General features: G+C 35.3%; 2 protein-coding genes across 11 annotated transcripts; one reads left to right on the top strand and one right to left on the bottom strand.

The window, feature by feature from the left end:
* Window positions 1–128: 128 nt before the first annotated feature.
* On the bottom strand, window positions 129–4,694 carry LOC127792620 (transcription elongation factor 1 homolog). 2 transcript variants are annotated; one of them, XM_052323204.1, is made up of 6 exons: window positions 4,549–4,659; window positions 2,027–2,196; window positions 1,808–1,940; window positions 1,462–1,532; window positions 579–600; window positions 129–469 (listed from the first exon to the last, which is right to left on the bottom strand). In XM_052323204.1, exons 3-6 carry the CDS (start codon window positions 1,918–1,920, stop codon window positions 409–411), a joined length of 267 nt encoding a protein of 88 aa, XP_052179164.1. In that variant the 5' UTR covers window positions 1,921–1,940; window positions 2,027–2,196; window positions 4,549–4,659; the 3' UTR covers window positions 129–408. The 2 variants fall into 2 exon arrangements, with proteins under 2 accessions (XP_052179164.1, XP_052179163.1); XM_052323203.1 differs by lacking the exon at window positions 2,027–2,196 and having other exon boundaries at window positions 4,549–4,694.
* A 5,332-nt stretch (window positions 4,695–10,026) lies between these two features.
* LOC127792465 (probable E3 ubiquitin-protein ligase ZFP1) lies at window positions 10,027–16,353 on the top strand. Of its 9 annotated transcripts, none has more exons than XM_052322958.1 (8): window positions 10,028–10,183; window positions 10,992–11,099; window positions 11,251–11,307; window positions 12,972–13,836; window positions 14,207–14,604; window positions 14,773–14,871; window positions 15,103–15,270; window positions 15,945–16,353. In XM_052322958.1, exons 4-8 carry the CDS (start codon window positions 12,996–12,998, stop codon window positions 16,104–16,106), a joined length of 1,668 nt encoding a protein of 555 aa, XP_052178918.1. In that variant the 5' UTR covers window positions 10,028–10,183; window positions 10,992–11,099; window positions 11,251–11,307; window positions 12,972–12,995; the 3' UTR covers window positions 16,107–16,353. The 9 variants fall into 9 exon arrangements, with proteins under 9 accessions (XP_052178924.1, XP_052178918.1, XP_052178920.1 ...); XM_052322960.1 differs by having other exon boundaries at window positions 10,992–11,103; window positions 11,251–11,301; XM_052322956.1 differs by having other exon boundaries at window positions 10,992–11,103.
* The last annotated feature ends 141 nt before the right edge of the window (window positions 16,354–16,494 follow it).

The raw sequence follows: 16,494 nt of genomic DNA, 5'->3' as shown, positions 1-16,494 counted from the left end.
AACCATCACCACCACCACCACCACCACCAACGACCCAGATCAAAAAACACGACAGTTTTTGACAAATAGTTATGTTCTTTACTTCAAATAATTACTAAGAAATACTATAAACATAGACACAACAAACATTAGGAAAAACAACATTTCCACTTTAAGTTCTAACACTCGGGGTTCCACAAATATAAGCAGCACAACACAGGGCCCCCCCACAGGTATGCAAGCAGTTACTATGTCCTAAAACTGCCGAAAGGGCCCAAAACCAAGTTACAGTCTTATAGATATATCTTTAGCAACTAGCTTGAAACTATTATATATGTACATCCAACTCTGCCTCAGAACCATTCATAACTTCTATTGTTTTCCTGAAGGGTGATAGAAGAAAACTTCTGGTCTGGCCAACTTCCAGTTCTAGGCACCATCATCTTCAACGTTGTTGACCCGCTCGCACTCATCGATCCATTCAGAGTATCTGTAACCCACAAGATATGCCAGTTACGGGGATGCTAGAAAAACAAAATGCAGAAAATAAATACGGAGACCAACTTTGGATTAGAACAGACAAATAGTGATCGACTTACATGTCGATGGCTTCAGTTAGGGCTGCAAACAAGAAACAAAATAAGGTCAGTTCACATGAAAAGGCATCAACGAAAATACATGTAGTTGACAAAGAAAGCATCCAGATTTGGGAGGCCAGGTAGATTGCTGCATCTATTACATGTTTATGCTTGGGGACTAAAGGATAGGCAGAGGATTAGTCAAATGCATCATCGACGCATCAAGGATGCATAACGGGCCCAGGATGAAGGTGACAAAACTTAAATCAGTCCAGCAAGCAACTAATTTGAACTTGTTCGTGAAATACGGCCAAACTAAGAACAATAATTCCCATCTCTTGCTTTCAGAGAGAGAGGGATAGAGAGAATTCCCTTAACTTATTGAGGGTATGGCTGGAATTATCAGATGGCTCCTAACGTGATACTGCACATAATTAAGCAACTCGATCTGCATCACAAAGTTAGAATCTCTGAAAATACTTTTTGTAGTTTAATCAATTGTATTCCCCGGAGAACACCAAGGCAGGGTACAAGAATCAAATGTAACAAAACACTAAATCTACATGTGTATTGCCATTGTCTAAGTTCACCAGGTATTCAACAAAAGAAAATAAAACAAGGGTAATAGAAGCAGTCAATCTAGCAAGTAATGAACTGATGCCTCCTTAACAATAGCAAGCTAAGTGGCAACAGTAAATCCATCAATACATACTTTCTATTTCTCCCCGGTATCAGAAATTAACTTCTTCCTCCCTTATTCTGATCCACTATTAAGTCATATGGAAACCCCATCATAACCCAGAGCACATACTACAGCAGTTTCAAGAATTATTCTCTTGCAGGATCTGAGTAATTGCTTAGAACTTAAACATAGCACAAATCAACTCAATTTACCAATACATACAATTCACGGTTGTACTAAAGCTTTCCTGGCAAATCCTGCATGAAGCCTCGCCAATCAAGTCCTTCATATCACTGTTGGATAAAAAAATATGATTCAGTACATAGATGATAGACGTACACAAACAGTAACATTTCTCCTTTTAATACTTCAATCTGAGTCAACTTGTTTTACTGGTTTAACTAAGCCAATTCATTTTTAGTTATTTATTAGACCATAAATACAAATAATATAATAGTGAGGTATCATGCAAATACTTGAGGTATAATAACCTCGATTGCCATGTGGAGAGAAAACACTTAAAAAACCCACAAGAGCGATCAAAGGCAACTTCTTTACTAAAACTTACATCCGGCACTCCACACTGCTCCCATGATTGCAGAAAGGGCAGCTGAACACAGTGTCAAGCTTATTCATTCTCTTCCTTGGGGGAGGCTTTGCTCTTGACTTCCTTTTACCCATCTGTCAATGCAACTCTTTTCCTTCACAAAGAAGTTAAAAGTACGAGAAAAACTCATTAGTTTGTTGCTAGCACATGAATTATGTACACGGCAGTTTAAAATAATACCTTATATAAGAACAAACGAATGAAGTTGAGCCTTGGTAGCAACTGTAATGTTGCTCCTTTATGACAGGAAGGAGGTCATAGGTTCAAGTTTGAAAACCACCTCTTTGCAAAAAAACCAAGAGGAAGGCTGCTTACAAATATGACCCTCGCAAAGCGGGGAGCCTTGTCCACTAATAACAGCCATTTTAAAAGATCAAACAGAATGCGAAAAATTCAGCAGAAATCATAATTTGAAACATAGAAATGCTACTTGGTTTTAAAGTCCTTAGCTAAAAGCAGTAGAAAGCAGTTTTACATTCCTTAGTTTTAAAGTCCTTGGCTAAAAGTGTCTGATCAAAGCAATTGTATCCTTCATGCTGTACAAGCCTCACTCTAAAGGCCATTCCATAGAGCATCTAACAAGTGATAATATCCATCACTGAGTTGAAAATAGAGTAATCTGTTGTGTTCAGATTTGAAAGGCACAAAAAGGAAAAAGACTTACTATGCCAAGGAGTTTATTATCGCTCATAGAATACAGAAAAGAATGTGCCCGCAACAGAAAATGGCTAAAATTGAAATGTGTGCCTCTACAAAGAGTATTGAATACTAGTTTCCCAAGTCAGTATTGCCTATTCACCTGTCCATATGCTAGTAAATGCCCAGATGCAATTTACAGGATCATGACTACGTAATAGACGACCCCACTTAGTGGGACCAAGCCTTGATACGTTGTCATCATTTTTGACGTCGCAATCTTTAGGGCCCATTGGTAAAGCTTTCCTTTTCACTATTTGTACTAAAAAAAACATAAAAATAGTGTTTGGCTTTAGTTCAAAAATCTTGATAGCAATGAAAATGTCATTTCATATTTTTTATTTCTTTTTCTTCTCCCTCTTCCACCTTTCACTGCCAACAACTCACTGCCACCAGAAAGCCATCGGAAGCTAGTTGTCAACTGCCAACAACCTACTACTGGTGTCTCTCACTTGCCAGCAACTACAAAATCTCCTCAAATCTAATCAGGGAGCGATGTGGATGAAATGGCTTTAGCATTTTATGAAAGGTGGGAGGAGAATTGATGCAAGGAAAATTTGAAGAGAAGTGGTTCTAGGCAATTATTTTTATGGCATTTTTGTAAATTTTGGCAAGTTTGAAATGTGTGATTCAGGTGATTTCAGAGGCTAATTTCAATGGAATCGGGCTGAGGATTCAAAAGTCACAAGCTTCATTAGTGAGATCCGTGTTTTTTTGGGCAAATTCCTTTATTTAGGCCTCGAAATTAGCATTTTTGCTATTTTAGGAAATAATTGATTTGATAACAATTTCCATTAGGAAGTGAATTTTAATATGCCGTTTTGGGAGATTTTCTTTATTTCAATCTAATTTTAATTCTATAATGAAAACTCAATTTTGCCTTTTTTGGTAAGATTCGGGGTTTTAGGGTTTTGGGGTGTTTTCCAGTTTCCTAGTTGTATTGGGAGTTGTAGCCTATAAATACTATGTTTATAGGACGTTTTTGTAGTTGATTTCAGAATTCTCAATTCCCATAATTTTCTTCAATTTTTTGATATTCTTTAGAATCAACGAATTATTGATTTTGAGTCCTATAACCCGGCATTCATGAGTGAATCAACGGGTTATTAGAAGACTTCCGCTACATCAAGGAGTCTTACAACTAACATGGTGAGACACCCATGTTAATGTGGGAGTCTCATTGACACCAGTGAGACCCCCTGGACTGATCTGGGAGTCGCCGCGATTGAAGAAAAGGATGGAGGAGTTGCTGGCGACCTCCAGTGTCTCCTCAGTTGGCGGTGACATTAGGGGTAAAAGAGAAAATAAAAAACACCAAAAAGGGAAAACAGAACTCAGGTGACCACAAAGTTGGCAAACATGTTAGATTTTCTCTTTTCTTTTAATGAAAACAATAATTGAAAAAGAATTGAAAGTGAAAACTAAAAAGTAAAAACAGAAAACTGAAAGCTCGCGATGACAGGCCCTGAGAAAATAGTTTTCACCTGCTTATTGAATTATAATAGAAAGAAAATGCATCAAAATTTGCTTTCACCTGCTTATTGAATCGTAGTAGAAAGAAAATGCATCAAAATTTGCTTCTCCACTTTCCATATCATAACGAAAAATATGCAGAGTACCTTACTAAAGCTACAAGGCAATTATGCTCCTTTTGAGAGAAAATAAAGTAAGACCCGCTTTCAAGGCGGTAAAGGCTAAAAGCTCCAGTATATACATACATTTCTAAATTCTGATACTAAACTTCGTGCAGGCTTCAACCATAAACGTCGGATTCAAGAACATGCAACACTAAAACGCGCATCACAGACTCGAGAAATGAGGAATTAACAGTACAGAACCCTAAATTCAGCTAAAAAAAAACCCCAAAACAAACCCTACAAACTGAAGAACAAGCCGGAATCGCATATACAACCCCTGATTTCTACTGATTATACCAGGAGACAAGCGCTGGATTGCTAACCCTAAACCTAAAGGTGAAAAATTCAGCACAAAGAATGAAGGTGTACCTGATAATTGGCGATGGCAAGAACGTTTGGCGAAGAGAGGGCGAGAGGAGAGTCGACAATGCCGGCAAGAGAATTTATAGCAATTTCCCGACAAGTCCTTATCATACGACTTCGTTTGAATGTAAAGATACTATGACTGGTTTGAAATCTTTGTTTCTAAATTTAGTTCAAATTGTTTTAAATAAATTCAGGTAGAATTTAGAGTTTAGGTTTAAGATAATCCTATTACAACTGGACATTTGATTGTAAAGATATTAAGTCATAGTTGTCGTCGTCGTCTTTGTACAAGTAAAATTTAGTGAATGAGAGATATAAAGCACGACAAGAAACATGACACTCAATTGTACGTTAGGAGACAAATTATCATTATGTAAAATAATAACGGAGTATAATTGTCTAGAAAAAAATCTCCTTTATTATTTCTTGCCAGAGTGTCTCGACCTATGTATAATGTTCAACGCTTGTCGTGAAGAATGCATATCCGAGAGGAAGAAGAATTTTCTCTCCTGGAGAAAATTCATCTTTAGTTATTCAGGAGAAAGAGTTATCTCATATAAGCCACGCTTCCTCTAAGACAACTTAGCATCCCTCGAAATATAGATTATAACAATTGTGAATTTAAAGAAATGGTATATGTTATATTTGATTTGAGATTTTTGTTCTTAAATTTAGTTCACTTTCAAATAAATTGGACTCAATTTGGACTTGGGATTTAAGATTGGGTCAGGTCAAATTAATTTTATTATGGGTCCACCTTTGGCTATAAAAATGTTAGGTGTCATCATGAATCTAGAGAAATGTTATATTTAGGTTTGGTTTAAGATTTTTGTTTCTAAATTTAGTTTGAGTTGCTTTCAAATAAGTTGGACTCCATTAGAATTTAGGGTGTAAGATTGGTTCAAGTTCGAATTAATTCTATTATACGTCGTCATTTGGCAATAAAGATATGAGGAATCATCACGGATCCACATAAATGGTATATGTTGTGTTTGGTTTGAAGTTTTTGTTTTTAAATTTAGTCCAACTAGTTTTCAAGTAAATTGAACTCAATTAGAATTTAAGATTTATGGTCGGTTTCTATTCAAGTTAATTTTGTTATATGTTGTATAGTCGTAAAGATCGTAAGAGTTTTTGTAAGTTTAGGGAAGTGTTATATATATGTGTTAGATTTGGTTTAAGGTTTTTGTATTTAAATTTAGTTCAAGTCATTTTCAAATAAACTAATAGTTTAGGATTTGAAATTAGTTCACGTTCAAGTTAATTCTATCATGCATCATCATTTAACTATTAGACTGTATAGTTAGTTGATGCAATTAAGAGGGAAACAGTTAGTTTCCAAATTAACGAATTTTTTTTTTCTTACCTTCAATAGAAAAAATATTTCTCTTAAGATTAACAAATCCTAAATATCGCATAAGATTAGACAACTTTCCAAACAAGACAATTATAGTATAAGGAACACAATCAATCATACCTGATCTCTAAACACAATTACAGATCGCGAAGAACATAATCAATCATACCTCAAATATCCTTGCCTATGAATACATAAGAGAGTCCGAAATGCCCATTGAAAATTATGGCTCTTCTATCCACCTATCAATCTCTTCCCTTTATAAATGAGAGACTGTTCATCTAATAAAAAGTATACACACTACTTTGTTGAGACTGCCGTTCTATTTGCTTTTTGCATTCTAAATTTTAAGTACAAGACTAACTTAAACATTAAAAGATATTTGCATGAGACTCACCCACACCTTTATCGGATTCTTTCTCTCCAAGGCTCACAAACACTACACTTGAGACATTTTCATGCTACAAACAAATTTATTATTGTATTTGGACAACAACAAATATCAAAATAACATTTTCTATATCAATTTCACTCTCATAAGTAGTGTTTGTTAACTAAGATATATACAGGAAAAAAGTGAGATATGGAAAGTATTACAGAAAAAAATATTTTTTATTGTATTTATTAAATTTATCTGACGATCCTCAGAAAAAAATTACATAATTTCGTATCTGAGTTTTTTCAGATAAATTTATCTCTCTACCCTCTATTTAAATTTATCTTAGTTCTTACAGATAAAAAAAAAAAGAACATATGTGTTCTTCAGTGCATTCCAAAAAAATTAATAAATGATTAAATAAAAATTTTAAGATACTTTCTAGTTTTATATTAATCATTTCATATGTTAATTTTAAAAATATTTTAATATAATTTTATCTTATCTATTTTAATAAACACTATCGTGGGAGAGGAGAGGAGAGGAGAGGAGAGGAGAGAATCTAAGAATGGGTGGGGGTAGCCTTCCAAATGGGCGAAAAAAAAAACAACTCATTGCTTCTGATGAGTGCCATAAGATAGAATCTGGTCCTAAACTAGCCATCACAAGGCAGGCCAGATAAATAAAGCTGGCCCAACTGCAAAGCACAAGACTACTTACTTGTCCATTGCGGCTGCTGCCTGCCTGCCTGCGCCAACCTTCTTATTATTTTGTTCTTCTTTCCTTGCACGCATTTCTCATGGATTGTGTGTTCCTTCCAGGTCAAAGAATTTCAACATTCCAAGAAGAAACTTGCTGTCTTTGACCTTCTTGATTTATTATTTGGACACTCACTTAGGGCATAATTAGTAATATTTATATATTGATGTCTTATATTTTTATTTTAAATATAAAATGTTAATGTATGAATATAGTGTCGAATAAATATTTTCAATCATTTAAATTGGGGTTAAACAATCAGTGTAAGTATGTAAAACATAAGGAACACAACATTTTGTGTAATATAAATAGGAGTGAGTATTTGATCGGTTCGATAACAAAAATGTTAAAATCAAATAGACTGAAATATATAAAAAAATTGAATCAAATCGACAGAAGAAATAAAAAATTTGAATAAATTGAAAATAAAAAAAATTGAACAAATACGATAAAAAAATTGGACCAATAGAAAAAAGCCCAAAAAAATCGAAAAAAAACCCGAATAGAACAAACTGAAAAATTGAAAAAAGAAAAAATGAAAGAACTGAAACCCCCCCCCCCAAAAAAATAGATAAAAATAAAAATTTCAGTCGATTCAATTTTTTCAATACAAAAATTAAATTGAATCGAAATAATTAAAATTTTTAAATTTGATAACCAAACCAAACCTAGCTGAAACTAGACTAAACCAGCAATTTCAGTCAGTTCAACTCAATTATTTCGGTTAAATCAAACTTTTGCACACTCCTAAATATAAATATTACGACAATGAGTAGACAGTCTAATATAACTTTTGAGTTGCAGAGATGTTCGTTCTAAATTTTGAAATGTGATTATACTCTATGTATTTACATACCAAATTTCAAGAGTATACGATATAATTTACTTAATTATTTTAACCTTTGTTTTCATACATTTTTTTATTAAGATAAATTACACTATGACATTCTTAAAATTCCACTAAATTATAGCTTGTGTATCCCTTGATCTAAAAATTATTCTAATTTATTCTTGATCTAAAATTTATTAAGAAATTAAGAAATAGTTTGATATAAGAAGGGAGACATCAAGGGCAATTTATTTTTTATTTTATTTAAATAAAAATATTATTTAAATACTCAAATTTGATATTTGCGGTGAGTAATAATATTTTGTATTGTGTATTCTATTAATGCATAATACTAATTGTTGTTGTTCGAACACAATAATAAATTTATCGAGTAAAAACGTCATCGTCAAGCTATCTAAGTCTACAAGAAAGAGAATGATTAAAGGGCATAAGAAAGTTTTTATGTAAATACTCTGATATTTAAGACAAACATTAAAAACAATGAAAACTTGAAAATCGTATTAAAATTAATATAAAAAACGTACATTTTATACAATGAAAGCTTGTTTATTTATAGACGAGCATACATTTTTTCTAAATTTTCTAAAATTAAAATTATTACAGATAATGTTTATCTTAACATTCTTGAATTCACTGAATTATGATTTTTATAGATAATACTGATTTTGATATTCCAAAACCTTATTAGAATTATAACTTTTTATGGATAATTTTTTTTTTGTCTGAAAATTTTTTTAAATGTCAAAATTATTCAATTTACATATTATATGGGACTCTGATCAGAAAAAAAATTACATATTTTTATATCAAAAAAATATTTTGAACTTTAAGAATCTTTATATCTTTTAATGAGCTTTTGCCATGACACATCAATATCAACAAAAGTGTTAAATTTAAACGTTTAAATAATATTTCCGTCATCCGAACAGTACAAAATACAAATAGTACAAAAGGTGAAATAAATGTAATTTTGTGGTTTAATCGACTCAAAATTATGTTCCTGCCAGCGTGGCGGCAGACCCGACCCGTAAGGAAAAGATAAGGACATGGGGCGGTGTCACGGTGCATATGCCGATAGATAAAAGGAATATTTCGTGGATCGACGAGCGGTTAACGGACTCGAGCAAGGCATCGTTTGGTGGCTGGCAATTTGGCTTTCCCATCTGCACAGAGCCAAGCAGCTTGGCTCACTGCCAGCCTTGCTCCATCCTCCCTGGCGAGCATGCAGCAGATGAGGACAACCCTCTTTACAAAACTTCATTTTTCTATCCAAACACGGCGCTCACCATCCAGTTGTGAGTATGACGAACGTGGTTCTGATGATGTTAAAGTTGTAGCCAGTGTCCAAATTTGGCAAGTAAACGTTTTAACCTTTTTATCTTGTTGTAAAAAAGATTTGTTACTTAATTAGACAATTAAAAGATTTGCTAATTTATTCCTCCAATATGATATCTAAAATTACATATACATGCCTAGTGTTTTGATTGGTATTGAGCATAGTCGAACTGTCAAAGGCGGTTCAAGTTGTGTGGTCGTAGGTTATAAATTTTCTATATTCTTTAGTATGGCCGTTATTTCTAATTCAATTCATAGATACGAGTTTGAGAATTCCAATTTATGCGGATGGAGTTTAAAATTTACACGCTAACATATAACTTGATGCGATAGTTGAGGGTATTAATCGGGATTGGCTAAGTAGGAGATTGATAATAAAATTCGATTATACTCTTTTGTCGTTACATGTACAATCATCTTCCGCTAACGGTCTTTAACTTAAAAAATATATAACAACATTAAAAGATATTTTCGTTAGATATATCGTAATATATTGTGATTTTATTATATAAAAGTTGGATCATTAAAATACGATTTACTTATTTAAAGCGGGATTCTATTTTAAAGAAGACCCAACAACTTGATATATTTGGTAGTTTAAATTAGAAAGTAGTCTAAGAAAAGATAGGAATTTTAGAAAATAATAATAATAATAATAATTGTACATAAATTAAAATCCTATTCCTAGAAAAACATGGAATGTAATATTGCGAAATTAATAAAATAATGACACCTGTATTTATATACAAAACCGAGCACCCACGTAGCAGTTAACCACAAGAACACAGAAATATAAAGAAGTACCCTAATATATTTCCGATTGAAAAACTCTCTTTTCTCTCTCTCTCCCCCCCTCTCTCTCTCTCTCTCTCTCTCTCTCTACCTCTCTCTGCGTTCGGGAGAGATTTATCTCGTCGGTTCTCGGCCTGATCGCCGTGGCTCTGATCAAGTCCCCAATTTGGTTAGTCCTCTCATCACTCGTCAAATTTTATTTCCGTATCAAGTTCTTGATTTCATCATCCGTAGTTTTTGTTGTGCGTGCAGAATTGAATTATCCATTTTATATCTGTGCATTAACATCGGGATTTTGTGGTCGCACGCGCATTTGCGATTGGGAAAGATTTTTGACGTCGCCTTTACATGGATTGTGATTTGGATTTTGCCGTGGAGTTTCTGGCACGAAACTAGGGTTTTTTATTTTGGGTTCTTGTGATTGTTGAAGGAGGGCGTGAAATTCGTTTGCATTTGCTTCCGGTAATCGGAAAAGCCACCGCTTTGAGATTCTGGATTTTTTGGGGGGTGAAAAGATGGGGTTTTGTTTAGTTTTTGGTGTGGAATTTCTTTTTGTCACCGTAAAGATGCATCTGAGGCCTGGCATACAGGTGACCTACCTCGTGATTGTAGCAGAATCATGTTAAAACTCTGTTGTTATTCTCCTTGTTGTTTGTTGGATAGGCTTCGTTTACAGTGTTTATATGGTAAGAGAACTGTTTAAGAGTAAAGCAATCTAGAACAAGAATGTTCGCCCCCTCCAATCTGGTAATCTTTTTCCCAGAATGAAATTTGACCAGAATGCCAAGCTATATCATGAAACTTCTTTAGACTTTTTTTATACTTATTTTTTTAGCCCTTTTTGCATTTTTTTGGTAGTAAACTGATGGCTGTTTTTGAAAAATTAACTGAAGAAGAGTGACTTTTCTGATGTGAATAATTGTGTAGAGTTACCAACTTGATCGGTGCTTTATTCTAGATATGCTTTTTTGATACAGATTTCTTCTGGATTTGGTTGAAACCATTTTCACAAGGGACTGATCTTACACCTGCTGCTAATTCTAGATGCTTTACATATTTGCCGAAAATCTGGGGCTCTTCTGGAAGTTCGTTAGTAACTGGATTTTGTCGGAACCGTTGCAATAGCACATCTTCTATTTTGTTGGAATTGTTGTTTATGTCTTCTTTATTCCTTTCTGTTTTTATCGAATACTCTTGTGGGCCATATTAACCTCAGATTTTGTGACTATTGTGTAGGTTTCGCCACTTTTGATTTGAGTTATAGGGGTGGGCTGGTGGAGGCACAACGTGCGTGTCAGTATATTCTCTCCTTGTCGTTTTCTTCAAAGTTTCAATTCGATGACAGTCAGTTAACAAAGAGACAGTTTTATCTGGCTATTAAATGAATTTATTCGAAAGCCAACATAGTCATAAATTTTGTTTTACATTTCAATTTTTATCTCTTAATGAGGTTAGATTCTTGAAAATCTAGAAAGTAAAATCTATAATGTCCTTTTAATTTGTCTTCATTTTGAAATTTGTTTCTAATTTATCTTCATTTTCTGCTACATTTTGAAAATCTTGAGAAATGCAATTGGAAACTTCTTGAAGTTTATTTAGTGAGCATTAGATGAATATAATGTGTCACTACTTCTATTTTAACTTACTTGTCACGACCCTAGGGGTGAATCAGTAAATGGTCGTTAATAACTACTTGTATGTGTCGTTAGTTGCTAACTAGATGGGGGTTAAGTGGTTAGGAAATTAACTTACTATTTTGGCTGTTATGTTAGTTAGCTATTATATTGTTAGAATGTTGTTATGGTTGCTGGAGGCTCTATAAGAGACCTACATCAGTATAAGGAAGGGGTATTGAGAATAATACAAAAGTCTTTCTCTCATTTTTCTCTCTCTCTCGTTCCCTCTTTCATTCCCTCTCGTTCTCTCTTTCTCCCTCCCTCATTCTATCTGTTTTCCTACATTCATTTCTTTCTTGGAATTCAATCAGAATTCCCTCAATTGTCCAGCCCATAATCTGAGGGCTTGACATTACTCAACTTGGTTCTTCCTTGGGATGGGGTTTGGGGTACTAGAAACCATTCTTTGTGGGATCATATTAATGCTTATCAGTAAATTAGTGATCTAGGATTTAAAATCCCCTCTTGTAGAAATGAGGGATGTGAGTGAAGTCATTGTCAAGATCATTTAAGATGCATCACTGCTTCAGCCACAGAAGGTCTGGCCTTGGATATAAGATTAGTCCTCTTCATTTTTTACTCTTCTGGAGGTTCCACTACAAACAGCTCAGCGTGTTTGTTGCATTATAAGCTTAAGTTGAGTAGAAATGGCTGTTCTCTGAGAATATGGGTTGTGGTAGATCATGCAGATAGTGTCATGGGCTAATTTTTTGCCTTGTTCCGAAAGCTAGTGCTTATTCAATATTTGAACCATTGGCGGAAGGTGCTGGTGCTCTTCTTAGATTATTTTAGTTAGTCACTGAGATCTATACTCTCTGTACCATATATGTGTACAATGGATCTTACAAAAGGGTGACTTTGATGATTGCATTTTATCTTGAGATTATTCTGCATCTTCACCTAATGCATCTCAAATTGAGATTCTTTATTTGACATGCCTGTTGAGATGCTAAGATTACAGAGTGAATGTGTAGAGGAGAAGAGATCGGATGCTGGTATGGTTGTTTGAGTTTTATCTCCCAGTTTTCTGGTTTAAAATTTGAGTATTCATCCAGCTATGCCTTTTGTCCTGTAGCTTTATTTTACAGTGTCACTTTGTGAATAGAATATATGACCATCTTAATATTTGTTCCAGGTGATTAACTTATGAGAAATGATGATTCATATTTGCAAGTGGTAGTCAGATTACTTTTTTTTTTTTTTGGTATTGGGGGGGGGGGGGGGGGGGTTGGAATGATAGTAAGATTACTTTTATAACAACATTATTTCCTCTTGAAACAGGGATGTGTCATTTGGTTTGACAAAATGGGTCAAAGGAATATGCTGTTCAACAGTCAGATGATGGATTTACAGATGGATCAACAAGCCCCGTCCCGAACCTTTCCTGAGCCCACTGTTATTCCCATGGGTGTACCAAATTTCCTGCAGCCTAATGTCCCTGCTATGTTGCCAGCTACTGGGACCCCTGCTAATTTTGATACTCGTCGTCCACTGGACAGCCATGAAAATGCTATATTATATGGGATGGCACCGTACAATGCTTTTCAGCATCATCATCCTGCCAGAGATCTTGACTTCGGTGTTCCTGTGGCATCTAATTACTACAATCCATATATGACTCCTGGTTGCAGGATGATCCCTCTCCCAATTAATCAAGTGTTTCATGATCAATTGCCATCTCAAAGCAATTGTGGAATCATTGGAGTTCCCGCAGATGACTATAGAAGGAACAGTTACATCATGGATGGTGTCCGAGGTTCATTTAAGAGAAAAACTGCAGAAGGCATCCCTGGAAGTTTCCAGTACTGTAATGCTTCAGTTGGGTCTAGTTCTGCAGTTTACCCTATGAGTGTGAGGCCTGATCCTGGGGTATCTATGGTGGATGCTTCATCTTTCCCACTCCCTGAGTACAGAGGAAATGACATTCCCGCAGTTATGGAAGTTGGATCTCACAGAAGTGCGAGGAGAAGTGCTATTCAACCAGACACTATGCTGTCACATAATCCTAATCAGTCAATTCGAGCAAACTTTCCAGGTCACCCCTTCCAGACAGCTAGTTCTCCCTGGTTGGGCCAACATTTCAGCAGTGGCAGTGGTGGAGGCACTTTGACCTGGAGTCAGGCACCTGCTGCGACCTTTTTGCATGGTAACTCTTTTTTAGGATTTGTGGATTAATTTCTGGGCCTAATGTTTGTTTCTTCATCATTTCCCCGTTTTATTCTTTTTTATTTTCATGCACTTCTAATTTCCTGTTAGTTTATCTAGTGGGACCTAAAACTTTTCAAGTGGAAAGGCTCATCTATCCCATGTTAACTTATTTTAGAGGGTTTCAGTGGAAACTGTTCCGCCAATACATCTAGTCAGCATGTCGACTAGTGTTCTTTCTGAAGGCACCATATAGTTAATTGTGCACTTAAGCATGACACGGTGAAGCAAGAAATAGTCTCATCATAGTGTATTATTCTACACTCTATAGCTTTAAATTAATTAAACAGGAAATCTCTTTGTTATTTCAGGGAGCGTTAATGCTGGACTCCCAGATACAGGAAGCATGGGTGCACAGGGATACCAAGAGGCAGCTAGAAATAGGAGTTCTGCGACTTTATTGCAACATCCTCCCATCCACCAAGGGCAGCCCAATCTTTATCACTTGCCACAGCCCATGCTTGGGGTGAGAGGTCAGAACATCAATTTCATCATGCCAATCGGGACATCTTCGCACAGACTTCCAACAAATAGCACTTCGCAAAACATTATGAATCCTTTCCCAGATGCTGTGGGGGTGGGGCCTAGATACCTGGCAGCTGTTCCCCCAACTGGCCTTGGTGTATACCATCCTCTCCAAAGGGCAGTTATGCCTGAGGCAACTGTGAGGCACCAAGACCTTCCTCATTTGAGAGTCCTGCCAGTGGATGTAATTTTTTATATTTTAGCATACTCCCAATCATTTTTCAATCAAGTAATTTTGCTTTTTGGAGTAGAACTATTCTACATGCTCGTGATTATGGTGCATATGACTATGATGGCCTTACTTTTACTATCTTGTATAAAATGACTCGACAGTTTTTGTTGATCTGTGTAGGAAGTTGCCATGCTAGAGATCCCGGGCTATTATGAAGTAGGGAATTCCATTGATCATCACAGAGACATGCGGCTGGATATTGACCATATGTCATATGAGGTAACTGGGGGATTTTTTTCCACTTTTTAATAAAGTTGTGACATGCATTGAATGATGGAAAACTTTTAGAGGGAATGTTGGCTAAAGAATCATTGGATGTTAGGAGCTTATCATTTTTGACTAAATTGATTACACTTGTGTGCCATTAATATTTACTTGAGCTTTCAGACATTGACTGGATGAGCACCTTGGTGATTATGAATTAACTGGAACTTCTAAATTCTCTTCCAGGAGCTTCTCGCATTGGGAGAAAGGATAGGCAATGTGGTCACTGGGTTGTCAGAAGAAACCATCTTGAGTCATCTGAAAACCAGAATGCATATTCCACCTGCTACTACTTTGAATCTGGAAGAACCAGCTAGTGTGGATCTGGAAACTGATTTCTGCGCCATATGTCAGGTACTTTGATAACCCTGGTGCTATGTTCTGTTTGAATGAACAAGCAGCACATAGGTTAGATTTTCCCCCAATTAACCACTTCTAACTCAATTGGTCATATTCTTCTTTACAAATAACATGCCTTAGATTTTCCCCACATAATTGGAAGTGAGCTGTATGTTTCTTCTTTTCCCCATCATTGCTGGTCTTTATCTTTTTACTCTGGCTTTTGCATTTTTTATTCCAATTCATTGCAATATGAAGTCTATGCTTGACATTGAGAGTCGTTTGCATTGAAGCTTTTCACTGCCTTAGTTTTCAATGTTTTTCTCATTTGACTTACTTTTGGATTGACTTTTATGCCTAATTAGCTCCAATTTACAATTTTTTATTTTTGTAGGTAGATTGCTATATATGTCCAAATTGGAAAGTTGTTTCTATGACTTGAGGGCATTACTAAATGTTCAAGATGCTCACATCTTTCTTTTGCCATTTCTAACAATGGCTTCTTCTTTTTCTTATTGTTTTGGACTGATCTTTTACTGTTCTTGTGCTTCTTGTCATCATTTATCTAAAATAGTTTACTTGTGATGATTGTTGAGCTAGAATCCCTGTAGTTGACTTCTCCTAGTTGCGTTACAGCTTGATATGTTGTTGGTTTCCCTTGTGGCACTGATTCCATAAATGGTTTACAGACTGATTATGAGAAAGAAGATGAGATTGGAACTCTTGATTGCGGACATGAGTATCATGTAGACTGTGTGAAAAGGTGGCTACTCATCAAGAACACCTGCCCTGTCTGCAAATCCTCAGGACTGATCCGAGAAAGAGAGGAGGAACTCGGGAAAGAGGGTTGATCTTTGGATCAATTGAAAATTGTCTCTAAACTATTTTCCATATACTATTCTAGCTTTACTTGTGGTGTCGCCATCATCGTCAACCCTTGTTGCAACTGTTATTTGTTTGTTTATTTAACTTGTACAGACTTTCTATAATTGTCAGTTGTGCATATGCATCATGGCTGTTAATATATTATAAGATTGTACATCCTTTCTGAATTTTGAACATAGAATGGTTCAATTTGAAATTTGATGATTTCCTTTATGATTTGCTGGGAACTATGCTGGGTTGGTGATAGATCAGGATTATGTGCAGGTGCAGCAACATCCATTTTCATGAGGTATTGTTATCTCATACTTGCCCTTCTCTCATTTTCCTCTTGAGAAAGATTACCTTATGTTTAGG

The sequence above is a fragment of the Diospyros lotus genome, chromosome 15 (genome assembly GCF_014633365.1).
Source record: "Diospyros lotus cultivar Yz01 chromosome 15, ASM1463336v1, whole genome shotgun sequence".
In the NCBI taxonomy this organism is placed as follows: domain Eukaryota; kingdom Viridiplantae; phylum Streptophyta; class Magnoliopsida; order Ericales; family Ebenaceae; genus Diospyros; species Diospyros lotus.
The sequence above is the reverse complement of the archived record's forward strand: the minus strand, read 5'-3'. Positions and strand labels throughout refer to the sequence as shown.

Coding starts and splice junctions, on each gene's coding strand:
- LOC127792620 (XM_052323203.1), bottom strand. CDS start 1,920: ATGGGTAAAAGGAAGTCAAGAGCAAAGCCTCCCCCAAGGAAGAGAATG. Junction 1,533..1,807: donor AGCAGTGTGGAGTGCCGGAT/GTAAGTTTTAGT, acceptor TTTATCCAACAG/TGATATGAAGGACTTGATTG. Junction 601..1,461: donor CTTTAGTACAACCGTGAATT/GTATGTATTGGT, acceptor TCTTGTTTGCAG/CCCTAACTGAAGCCATCGAC.
- LOC127792465 (XM_052322961.1), top strand. CDS start 12,996: ATGGGTCAAAGGAATATGCTGTTCAACAGTCAGATGATGGATTTACAG. Junction 14,605..14,772: donor TGAGAGTCCTGCCAGTGGAT/GTAATTTTTTAT, acceptor TGATCTGTGTAG/GAAGTTGCCATGCTAGAGAT. Junction 14,872..15,102: donor TTGACCATATGTCATATGAG/GTAACTGGGGGA, acceptor ATTCTCTTCCAG/GAGCTTCTCGCATTGGGAGA.